The following is a 13,565-nucleotide window of genomic DNA, read 5'->3' as shown; positions in this document are numbered from 1 at the left end:
TTGAAGGCGCTTTGCTTGCCTGTGAAGCCTCACTGGTTGAAGGCACTTTGCTTGCCTGTGAAGCCTCACTGGTTGAAGGCACTTTGCTTGCCTGTGAAGCCTCACTGGTTGAAGGCACTTTGCTTGCCTGTGAAGCCTCACTGGTTGAAGGCACTTTGCTTGCCTATGAAGCCTCACTGGTTGAAGGCACTTTGCTTGCCTGTGAAGCCTCACTGGTTGAAGGCACTTTGCTTGCCTGTGAAGCCTCACTGGTTGAAGGCACTTTGCTTGCCTGTGAAGCCTCACTGGTTGAAGGCACTTTGCTTGCCTGTGAAGCCTCACTGGTTGAAGGCACTTTGCTTGCCTGTGAAGCCTCACTGGTTGAGGTGTATAACACGTAACTTGTCTTTGTTAGGACAACCTTCTTCCTCTTAACACTCCCAGAACGATTGATGCTGCTACCAGACATAGTTTTGGCCAAAAATTTTCAAAGTTACTATAAAAATAAAGTTATTTAAAAAAATATTTCACTAATGGCGCGAAACTGGTATAACACGAGGTTGGACGGTCCACTTAGGGCAGCTATAGCACCTTACGTAGGCCGCCAGGAGGAAAACATCAATATTTTTTAAGGAAACTTCAGCCTGTGCAAATTGTTTTTAGGAAACATATATATTTGTTATGACATAATTACTAGTATTTCTTTTGTTTTTGGCTATGATGAACTGTTCTAAAGTTAATGGTATATCCTGTACCCAGGTGGTCCCTCCAACCCTCTCCTCCACCATGAGCCTTCAGCCACAGCCATACGGGATTAATACGGTATGGGCCGCCGACTGGCTTGCGTATCCGGACAATTCACGGACAAGTGACTGTCCGGATAGTGCAACATCGACAGCAAGTTAACCGGCCTAGAATTTTTATCTGGTCAAACACCCATTTTCCGGCTCCTATGGACATCTTGGCTGGATATTGAGATAACTTTATCCGGTCACGATTTTGGCCGTATAAAGGCGTTTTCCGGATATTCGAATCCCCCTTCTCCATGTCCCCACACCCAAAGTAAGTGATATTTTTTAGTTAATTTTACATGTATGTGTTCAGGGAAGGGAATGTATCATTTTACAAAGATCAGAAACATTTTGCGAACACTATTTTATGCACAGGGGGAATGTTGCAATAAACTCTGGACATCACAGTGGTAACTTACCGTTTTGGAAAAATAATCCAAAATTTATTTTCAATTTTCAAATTACGTCCATTTTCGGCCATACAGGCAAACGGTCAAATTCAGACGGAATTTGTAAGAGGGAGATCATATTGAATACTTTATACCCAAGACTCTTCTACAAATTAAATGTATCATCAGGCAACATCACCGAGACAAGGTTACTGAGGAAAGGAGGATAGAATAACAAATCAATGAATCTGTATGCTGGTACAACATGGTTGCAGCTGACAATCCCAATCATTATGGACGAAGAGGAGGAGGACGCGGGAGAGAATCAGTAATAGAGAGAATACGTCTTGGATACAAATAAATCTCCATGGAGATTCGTAATGGAAACAACAGTTGAGCAGAGGAATTGCAGAATCTGTGGCGAGAGTGACGGACACCGCCTTGACCACTACCTGAGAGAATGTGAACATCTGAGAGACATTAGAAATGTGTGTAGAATAATAAACCCCACATTGTTTGAGTTAGGAAAATACTATTTGTCAAATATAGATACTGTTATTAAGAGATTCCCCCATTTTTGCACCCGCAAAATAACTTAAGATTTTAAGGGTTGTCCATTTATCCATCCTGTTGGCCTCCCAAATACAGCTAAAATGTTACCAACATTTCAATACCTCCAGATTTACTGGAACCCAACATTTAACAATCAGGGTGTAGCTCCATATAGATTTTATGAAGTGAATACTGTATACGATAGCTTTATGGAGGCACCAGAGCTTGACCAGAAATTTGCATTTCATTACATTCAATACTTTTGTTTCCCCTAGAAATTCATCTCTCATGAGTAAACAGTTTAAACAATAAGGTAAATAAAATTAAAATAAAATTCTTATAAATATTTATTTTCTTGTTTATTTTACCACAAGTTGGTTTCTATTTCTAAGAACTTCCCAGTGCAGTGACAGAATAAACATTTAAATAATAAATTAGAGCAATCTTTACATACTGGCACAGATGGACACGAACCATACAGCGATGCATCCTGAGTGACCTCGTAACTTGAGCTTATATATGAACATTATTGCACGCATTTGTTTTTTTCTGCATTATGCTCGGTAACACTGAAAGGCGGAAATACTGTACAGTACTGTGTTTCTTATGGCTAAATAGGAAGTGCTGTGCTCTGCATCACTATTCTTGTACCTTGAAAATAATGGTGGCAGTCGGCACTTAACACAAACACACACGACAACCCAACATAGCACATACCTAAACAAACAACATACACATATGCCAACCCATGGTGGACAGGCTACCGAACTTTCAAACCACCTCTCTCTCTACACCTGCATCCTCTTCCAGAATTTCACCGCCCCATCCCTCTATCTCCCCCATCCTTTCCAAACCCGTTGGACATCAAAGCGAAGCAAACACACACACACACACACACACACACACACACACACACACACACACACACACACACACACACACACACACACACACACACAACCTTCCAATTAATTTTTGTTTATAATTATGCCAATACACAAATTTAATCGGCTTTAACAACGTTGAAGATCTTCACATGATAAATGCAGCAATTAGCTGGTGGTAGTGTGTACAATGATACTAGCTACAGCTACACAGTAGCTAAGTTATAAGATCATATCCAAGAAAATGCATATACAGTAGTGGCTGAGAGCTATTCTTCTTTCAACGAAGTTAATTCAAATTGATTTTAGCATGGTAAATATAACTCATTTACAATAATACAGCACTAATGCAAATTCCTATGCCCATGTATTTTCAATTGGAATTAAAAAAATCAATGTTTTATGCATATGCTAGTATAATAGAATGGCATTTGATGTAAACTCTCAACCAGTAACCATATTTATAGACATTGGTGGATGGTCAACAATGTATACTGTGTGAAGAGTCATTTTTGTGACCTATGACAACACAAGTAGCTTGAACAACCTGGTCTACTTACTGTTCATCAATGGCTGTGAGGTCACTCAGAAGTAATATCACATTCACCACAAATTCCAAGCTAAAGGCTAGGTTTGACCATTTTAACCCGACCCTCACACACACACACACACATGAAATGAACTTAAAGTGACAACGTTTCGGTCAGTGTAGATTCACAAGTTCGGCCAATTCTTTTTACACACATTAATTTAAACTTGCACAATAATTAAAAGGGACAAGTGAAACTGACAGCAGCCAAATACACTGGCACACCAACCTAAATCGTGCAAAATATCTAATGCACTGGTAGACAAACAAAAAAATATGACTATTGAAAACTTTATATACATAGAGACTATAACCTTAAAATATTCTAAATTTCTCATCAATGTAATATACCTACTATACTGTAAAAGGGTAAAAATGTTTGACCCATCTGCAACTGGAGTATTCTAAATGCACATACACACTAAGGCTACAGTGGTGATTTTGATCTTCATTAAATATAAGTGTCATTCTATAACATTAAATAACAAGCCTCAATCACAAAGCATGCTGATATTCAGGATTTAGTATTGTGGCAGAGCCACATGACAAAGGCAGCTGTTTTAAGAACCCACAAAAATCTTGGAGGAGTTCCTGTAACATTGTATACACCAATGTTCAGAATTTTATTATGTCAGCACTACAAGGCTAGGTGCAGCATTGCAACACCATATGAGATATCTTTCCATAGTAATATACAGTATATTATCTGACTAGGAAACTTTGTAGTAAAACTTTGATTATTGAAACTAATTTACTTGCATGAAGGATTAACGATTAACTGCAAAGAAACCCCTCATCTTAAATCTTAAGGTATTACACTAACCCAGAATGTATTTATCCTAGAAACTCAGCGTTCGTAAACATTACATTCAACAGAAACAAATGTTAGAGCATTACACAGTGGCATTATTATCTATAGTGTGATGGGCGTTATCTATTAATAAAAAGATAATTTTGATCAGTAAACTATTAATGACAGTAAGAGTAAAGAGAAAATAATGTCAGAAAGAACATTTTCTTATAATTAATGCAGATAGAAATGCTAAAGCCACACATGTTTAACAAACATTATGATAAGATTTTAACTTTACTGTGCACCACTTTCCTAAAATCTAGCATGCAACAAAAAACAGAGAAGGAAGGGCCTAAATACACCTGGTTAGTAGGTTTAATTGGTTGTAAACAAAAATGTGCTAATTTTTTGTTTGGAAAATTTAATGAATTGGCACTTGCTTAGCACAGAGCTCTGTTGGGAGTTGTTACAGCAAAGTCATCAGAGGTTTTAAACTTTTGTCTTGAGGACCAGTAGAGATTAATTCATTAGATTTTAATCAACCAATTCAGTACTCAGAAGCCCACATCTTTAATCTACATTATGTGCACACTACAGAATACAGTATCATTATTTTATTAATAGTGTAATATAAGCCTGTACCATATGGCAGATATAGCATATACAAGTGTAATTTGACACCTTGTTCCCTCTGGGTACAAGGTGTCAAAACTATTTTCCAAAGGAAAAGCCAAAAGAGAACAAGCTACCTGGTAGTTTTTTTTTTTTAAATAAGCTAATCTGGCCTGTTTTAGGACCCTTAACTATCACGAGACCTGTACCTTACTAAACATCCAACCTTTTCTTTCTACGAAATAGATCATCTTATTGCTTCCTCACTTTGCTCTTGCACATCTCCCCTACAATCCTATCAGGTATTATTTACAAATGTCCGTATCATTGCAAAGTACTTCTCCTGTTGCCAATCCACCTCTGGCCCCCTCCTGTCATACGTACCTCAAACAACCATTATTGCTTAAATATGTCTATTCCTTTTTTAAAAAGACTGAAATTTGTGTGTATATCATTTCATGTTTGTATTCTTTTCCTTGATAATTCCTTCCCTCCCTCATGTTTGTATTTTTCATTGTGCTTTAAGTTATATCAGAGAAACTATCATTATATCTTGAGGTTATCATGAGATGATTTCGGGGCTTTAGTGTCCCCGCGGCCTGGTCCTATATGTTTATATGATCTGCCTCGGAGGTCTTGGTGTTAGTGGTTTGTTATACAATAGTACGCACCAAACTGACCACTAATTTTGGGGCATGTTATCAGAGTAGTACAGTACCACAGTTTTGAAAACAATGTAAAAGACATTGCATTTAACAAAATTACAGTAAATCATCGATATAATCGGAGGTGAGGCTAGCATTTGCTGAAAAATGTTTCTTCTCTAATAAATGTTGAATCTATAACTGTATAATAATTATTTGCAATAATATTAGTGATATCTTGGTTTTCGAATGTAATCCATTCCCAAAGACGGTTCGTAAACCGAAAATTTATAAACTGCTACGAATTTTCCCACAAGAAATAATGTAAATTGAATTAATCCGTTCCACACACCCAAAAATATTAACTCAAAAATACATGTCATACAGAATACTAATCATTTTTCATACACAAAACAATCCAGTATAAATATAAACCATAAATAAAATAATATTTAACTGCACTTTACCTTTACTGAGGACTCTTGTTGGCATATGGGAGACGGTGAGACGGGATGGAGGAGTGGTGTTGGTGTATGGGGAGTGTGAGGAGGGAGGTAGGTGGTGGTGGCGAGACTGTCCCATGCTTGCTTTAAACGCTTTCGTACCTGCATCACTGGTTCCAGATTCTCCTTTCACTCATTTCACTGCCTCTTATGTAACAACCAGTTAGAACCAGTCAGTCATAACATGTCAGTCAAGCATTCACAGTCAAGTCCAGTCACAGGCAGTCATAACCAAAGGCAGTCAAACATTAACAGTTTTGGTAGCAACCAGTTAGGCTTTCACAGTCAATCAGGCTTTCACAGTCGCAACCAGTCAGTCAGTCAGTAAACAAAGTTTAATGACAGGCGTTCAGGGAGTCTGCCTCCTGATCCATCAGCTGGTAGCAAGGAAGCTCACTGTATTAATACAGTCCAGACATGGCTGGGATAGGTACAGCTGGGGGTTCTGTGTGGGGGGATGAGGGGATGGAGGTAGAAGGGAGGGTCTGGTTGTGCAGGGGGGGGGGGGTCCAGGGGAGGGACCAAGGGGTGACCAGCTCCTGGTGTTAGTCCTAGTCAGAAGCTCTGTTACCCACCCACTCCACCACCCACCTCCTTAGTCTACCATCTGCCACCCACTCATTCTACTGCCTGCATGCCCACCCACTATGCCAACCATCTTGCTACTGCCCGCCTACACACACACACCTGCCCGACCACTACTACCCACCCACTTTTCCGCCCGCCCTGCTACTCGTCCATCCACTCGCTCTCACCTGCCCACCAACTCGCCCTCCGCATGTTCTTCCCTTGCGTGATTCTAGGGCTGGTTTCCATCCGGTCCCCACACTATCTATCCAGTCGTAAAACCGAAACATTTTAGGTTCATGAACCGTCTCTGGGAACGAATTAAATTAGAAAACCAAGGTATCACTATATATATTACACTATATACACACACCTATCATTTTTATGCATCATAATGAACCAATAAGCAGTTCTGTTGGGTGCAGTGATGAAATCAAAACACAGCATTGGGCTTCATGATATGGGCAGACAACACCAGCAATCGCCTAATGCAAGAAAATGCTTCCAATATATTACTCTCGCCGCTATGACTAGCCACAGAACTGCTATTATCACATTCCTGCCACTAAATCCTGAATATGAATCCATTTCCACAACGTTATATTGTATAGGAGCACGAGGTCATTTCATGATGTGTAGATGTACAAAACAACGGCTGGGTGCTGTGTGTGTACTTCATACTGAAGATCATAACAGTGTTCACTGATATCTGGACATTGTTCATAGTCTATCACAATCAGAATCTTATATGACACTATCATTGCAAAATACTGCAATTGCAGTTATTTATATTATTCATTAAGTGGTGGTGAGGCCCCAACCTGCACAGTTGTGCTGCACGTGCCAGCCTTGGTTACCCTCGCAGCACCGAGGCTCTCACAGCCAGGAGGAATGCAAATGATTTTTTTCAAGATGGCATCTGTTTACTGGAATCCTGAGTACAGTAACAGGATGAAAGCCCCACGTACACGAGGGAGTTTTGAATCTTACGATATAAGTACTGTACTATCAAACATATGCTGACGTGTACATTCCCCCCTTGTCATCACTGTGTTCAGTATAGTGGATAATCTTGTACTCCTAAGTATATTTACTGTGAAATATTTACTTGTGTTTCAGCCAGTAGAGATTTTTCTATTTACAAATGTGGCCTAAGGATTACAATTTGCATATATAAAACTAATCAGTTTCAAGGTTTTGAGGTATGCAAGACCTTCACTTTTAAAAAACAGGGACTACAAGCTACGGTTCCATTTGTTGGTTAATCGAGGAATTTTATCAGTTTAATAACTGTAGAGAACATGGCCTTCAATATCAACCACAGAATCTTGGGTCATCTACTGTACAGTATCAAACGTAAGCACAACACCGATCAGTGTTTCTTTAACTATTTCAGCGTCATTCATCCTCGAGCCATTATCACAGGAATTCATTTACCTTTAAATGTCCTTTTATTTTTCATAATTTTTATCCTTGCTTTCCTTTATGTACTTTATGTATAATTTTGTCACACAGGGGGAGAGAGAGAGAGAAAAAAAAAGAAGTTATTTCATTCAGCCTTGGGTGAACCATTCGCCAGTTTACGAAGCCTTCACAAAGACCTTACATACACCCTCAGGAATATAGCTACATTTGAAATATGAAGCAAGTTAATGTTACCATGAAAAAAAAAAAAAGATGAAAAGCTCTGGCTACTTAGACTAAACTTGCACCACTATATACTAATATTAGCTCAATAAATCAAAGTTTTACTGTACCATATAACTATGAGACTACATTTAATGTTAATAACAGGATAATAATGTTAATTTACATTTAATAATGTTAATAATTTCTCAAGACTTAATAAATAACCTTAACATTTTTATTATATATTATATTTCATCTTCATAAATCTTTCATTTATTATTTACAATATAAAATATATGCATGTACTGTATATTATACAAGCTTTTAAAATACAGACATTTAAATACATTACACATTGCAGTGGTATGCATGTACAATATAATGTGATAATATATGTGTTATAGGTAACCCTCACCAATTATTATTTCATCCAATGCGAACCTGCTTGTGCTGACCCATCCCCCCCAAAACTATAGTATTGCATCTATAGGTAGTATGGATGGACTGTATAAAATATGCACTCTCACTTTACAAAAAAAAAAAAAAAAAAAAAAAAAAAAAAAAAGTCCATGTTTTGTACATTTGGAATTCTAAAATGCATAAAACTCTAAAGACTGATCATAATCTAGTGTGTCTTTAGTTTAACATACACAATCTTAGGCTCAGTACTGTATATGTAAACAGAGTTTAACCTCGGTATTTGTACTGCTCCCAATTAGTCCTTTTTGGCAGTCAGATGCTATGTTCATATTTGATATTTGTCCGTTTGATTGGCATTCACACGTAAACACACATCTCTGACTCGTCAGTTTTGCCATAGCTGTCATTCAGTGCACAACCTACTACACTTTTTTCTTGGATATTTTTTACATTCTTCGTGTAAATAAATCACCATGTCATCCAAGAAAGTTTGTGATAAGAGCCAAGCAAAATGAAAATTGGTTAGAACCACGAGAGAGATGAGTAAGTAAGTAATTATCAAAAGAAGGCACCAAACCAGGAAGGCTATGTAGCACCATCAAATGCGCAAAATAATCAGAGGGCGCTAAATATCACCAAGGATGCCAATACGAGAACAAAAACGCATAAGGCGAACGATATCAAAAGTATCAGTCACCAAGAATTCTATTGAGGGACAGGTGACCGCGAGGGGTGGTTGGAAAGCAAGACACACGCTCGTCCCGGAAGTCAGGACATTCACGAAGGACATGCACGACCGTACGAAGGACAATGCAATTAGAACAATAAGGAGCAGGGCGGCGCTCCATCAAGTGACCATGGGTTAAACGAGTATGGCCAATACACTAGAGAGATGAAGAAAGACGCTATAGCAAAATACGAAAGTGGTGTCCGTGCATCTACTCGTTACCGAGTTTGGTATGCCCAAATTTAGTTCTCTAATAAAAGAAATGTGTGCAAAATGGGGAGGAAGTACAAAGTTTTCTTGAAAAATATCACTGGCAAAACTGACAGCGTTATAAACCTGTTGAATGACAATGCTGTCTCGCTTTAGAAACATTTTAAAGCGCAGGCAAAAGCAATCATCCTTGGTCATGCTTCTTTTAAGAAAAGCATCCAGTGAGTCTAATGAGGAAAACAGACAAAAAGAGAGAACCTCAGAAGCACAACTACCAGAAGTTATAATGTAATGGTAGGGGGGACTCCCCTGCCAAAGAATCGCATCTCTACGTATGTGGAAGGTGGCAAGGCATTCAACTCTGTAGGTACAGTGAGTAGTGTGTTTGCATTTATTTAATTTAATTATTGCACAAATATATTTATTTTTGTGGTCTGGAATGGAGTAATCCAATTTACATTATTCCTTATGGGAATAAAACTTCAATATTCATACTTTTTTGGCATTTGTCCCACCCTCAGAAGTCAATTAAATCCAAATACCGAGGTTCCACTGTATATATAATACATATACTAGGCCTATTTCCTCAGCCCCTCTATATAATGAATAGTACAAAATATAGACTTAAAGTACAACAGTACAGTATATTCATATTTTCTACATTCCATCTAGTTGCTATAGGTACTATCATTTCTGAATGGCAGGCTGGCATATGTTCCGTGTAGTTAACTTGGAACGAGTCATTATATGCCCAATGTTATGCAAATAATTAAGTAAGCAAGCAGCTATGGCTAATGAGCGAGTCATCTGTTGAGGGCTAGTCTTTTCTGCCACTGTTGGCTCCTTCAGTTTATCTATTTTAGATATAAATTTAGAAACAAGGCAATTACATTGCAAAGTGTACTTTATGTGCAATCAGCAGCACAGGTAAGAGGCATTGTTAAAAAGTGATGACATTACTTGAAAAGTAAGTGGTAAAATTGGGAAAAATAATTAAATATGGTCTCAAATTCACAACTATTTTTTCCCCCCAGAAACTAAGCACTGCTAATTTTCCACGAATGTAACGTGTGTTTCGAGAGGATCACCCGTGTGCTGTTTAAATCGTGAATAATAAAGAGAACGTGATTCAAGAAGAAAAAATAAATTATGGAAATCCGAGGAAGCCGGGTGGAGTGGTTATTGGGTTTGCCGACTTGCTACGTAGGAAGAAGGTTGTGATGTTTAAGTTAGATGTTTTATATGTTCTTGTATTTTACATACGTGGAGCAACTATTTATTTACACAGGACAAAAATAGTGATCAAGTAATTTATCTAGGCCTACAATGTAATGTGTACATCTACACTGCACATATATCTGTTGCAGAAACTTCAAAAGAAACTGTCTTGCATCCCACTCCTTTACTGCTATTCTGTCTGGCAATGTTGTTCAGTAATAGATTCTAACACTGGCGGGAAAGGTTAAATTGTGATTTGACTAATCGCAGGCTAGTGGAACAACCTCATTGCACAATAAGCAATTAAACCATAAAACATTTTAAACTATTACAACCATATACATGTATTATAATATTTACATTTATATAAAACCCAGACTATAATAACTAAAATCAACATATTATGATAACCCCCATTACCCTGGGTCTCAAAGTATGACAACTGCACTTTAAAAATTTACTCTCTTTACCCCCCCACCCCACCCCACCCCCATGTGATTCGTCATTAATATATGCACACATTTGTGCTATTTTAGTGCAAATAAAATCGCATTGTCTATAAAGAAAAAATAAAATGGCAAATATTGCTGCAACAGAAGGTCCTAGAACATATTATTCAAAATGTGGTTTTCTAGGTACATAAAAGTGCTAACATTATTCCTTTAATTTTTCACTAATTTATTTTGCACACACAGTACTGTGTGTGTCTGTGTGTATGTTTCATTGATTTATTTATACATATTATTTATACATATTATATATATATATATATATATATATATATATATATATATATATATATATATTAGTTATTTATAATATGTATACATATACACAATTCCATTACTGCAAAACTTGGTGCATTGAGCCGTGTATTGTTTGTGGAAATATTCTATCGGTATTGAAAAAACTACTCTAGATTTGTATAAATATTAAATTCATGATGTACAAGTGTGCATATTCAGTACCAGTATGTTTTTATTTGTGCACGTGTTTGTGTAGGTGTAATATGTTATACTTGCCTTGTGCAGCAGCATATTCATTGCGCACAATATCCAACAGTAATGTTACTGCAGCGTTAACAACACTTCAACGTTGAATTAATTTTACTCTTGGATGTGGATAGCTTGCATTTGAATTTTGTTTAAACATGACACAAATTGACACCAAAACTGGACATATACACTAAAACTGGACATATACAATATAAGAACTGATCACATGAACACTATATATATATATATTACAAGATGTGGGCCAAAACAGCAGGAATGACTTGCCTCGACAACACTTGGGACAGTAAGATATTCCAGTATTCTTATAACATGTTACAAACCGAGATGGTATCAAAATTTTTTCGGAAACTGATGTAACATGTAACACTTAGTCGCTACAATGTGCACTTTGGTTTGCCTCTTTTGAGGTCGAACAACCTTCAGAGATTTTAAGCTGCATCTCGTCTTCTTGAGTAGTTTAAGAGATATTACATTTCAAATACGTCGTCACACGTCAACGCGTAAAAACTTATCGTTCACACTTACACTCCTACTTTTGAGCAGTTTATTCACACACATTTTTTCCTTAAGTATTGTGGCATTAGTATAAACACATTGACAACCTTACATGCAGTCATACACAGTATGTATACACAGTATATAATAAATTGTAAGTATATACTGTATGTACAATATATATTATATACTGCACTGCAAATATATCGTACCTAACGGCCAGAACCACACTAATATGCTTAGATAGGCAAGGGACTATTTTTCCTATTAGGTGGAAATTATTGTTTATTTTCTCTAGTTTGTAAAATATGCATTACACTTAATTAAATTGGTTATATTAATAGTATATTTTAGGAATAATAGGCATATATGGATTAGGTCAGACAGTTAAGCTAATTTTTGCACAAAATAAAAAGTCCATATCATACATAGTGTATTAAAATTAAAGTATCTATCAAAATATAAGATATATAAAAAAAAATACACAAGATTTAACGTAAGAGCAACTCTGGCTATTAAATATGACATACTGAATATATAATTAATATACATGTATATAATATACACATGTATATTAAATACAGGTCTGTATATATATTATAAATATATTATACAGGAATAACGTGTATTTATGCCCACAAAACACACGCACACACTCCTTCACATTCACGCATAATCAAATACAAGCATTATAATTTGGATGATGTGGATGATAATTCGTAGAACAGTACGTATGCTTCGGGACTGCAGACTCTCCCAGGAGAAATATTTGACACTCTGCAAAGAAAAAAAATGATTATAAATTGCAACTCATTATTCAGACTCTTTGCCGTTGCCATTGCTAGCTGGCTGCACACGGTTTTGTTCCCTAGGAAAACTTAAGAGTCTGAGCACCCATCAGCTCAAATCATCGCATTTTTGTGAGGAAGAACACATCAATACTCCAAGACCCAGAGAATATCTTGTTTGGAAGGAAACAATACCAAATTTGTCTACAACTGATGGACAAACAATGTTAATTACCTGCTGCCCAGCTGACTGGTATTCTGCTCAACCCAGTACGCAGCAACCCAAACTGTCTCACTGCACTAGTTACCCAAGACCATTTTTTTTTTTTTTTTTTTTTTTGTGAGGACCATATTACTAACCAGGTCACTTAAGACAATGAGACTAGGTGGCAACACTCCAGACAGGCATTTATGCATTCAAGACATAAACCTTCAGTGGATTACAAAATATCAATATCTCAGTGTGGATTGATTCTAAAATGACATTCAACAAGCAAATTCAATATCTGAAGGAAAAAGTAAAATCACGACTGACATGAGAGCAATCACAGGGCCCTGTCTAGGAGTGGGACACAGTGTTAAAAATGTTCACATGCACGCCATTCGTTCCCTAATTGATTACGCACCGCCTGCCTTACTCACTCTTTCTCCTGGTCAGTGGGCAAATGTTGAGGTTATTCAAAATGATGCATTGCGAGTCATAACGGGTCCCAGAGGGACAAAATATTGAACCCGTTATAAACCAAGCTAACGTCGATT

At 37.1% G+C, this 13,565-nt stretch overlaps 1 protein-coding gene across 1 annotated transcript in view; it reads right to left on the bottom strand.

The window, feature by feature from the left end:
* Positions 1–2,040: 2,040 nt before the first annotated feature.
* LOC138372188 (ubiquitin carboxyl-terminal hydrolase 2-like) overlaps positions 2,041–13,565 on the bottom strand; it is a 33,893-nt gene continuing 22,368 nt past the window's right edge. Inside the window, exon 8 of the mRNA XM_069337504.1 lies at positions 2,041–12,795. Coding sequence (XP_069193605.1) covers positions 12,708–12,795 — 88 coding nt within the window. The 3' untranslated portion in view covers positions 2,041–12,707. The remainder of the gene's footprint in view (positions 12,796–13,565) is intronic.

Source organism: Procambarus clarkii, chromosome 38, assembly GCF_040958095.1.
Source record: "Procambarus clarkii isolate CNS0578487 chromosome 38, FALCON_Pclarkii_2.0, whole genome shotgun sequence".
Lineage (NCBI taxonomy): Eukaryota > Metazoa > Arthropoda > Malacostraca > Decapoda > Cambaridae > Procambarus > Procambarus clarkii.
The sequence above is the reverse complement of the archived record's forward strand: the minus strand, read 5'-3'. Positions and strand labels throughout refer to the sequence as shown.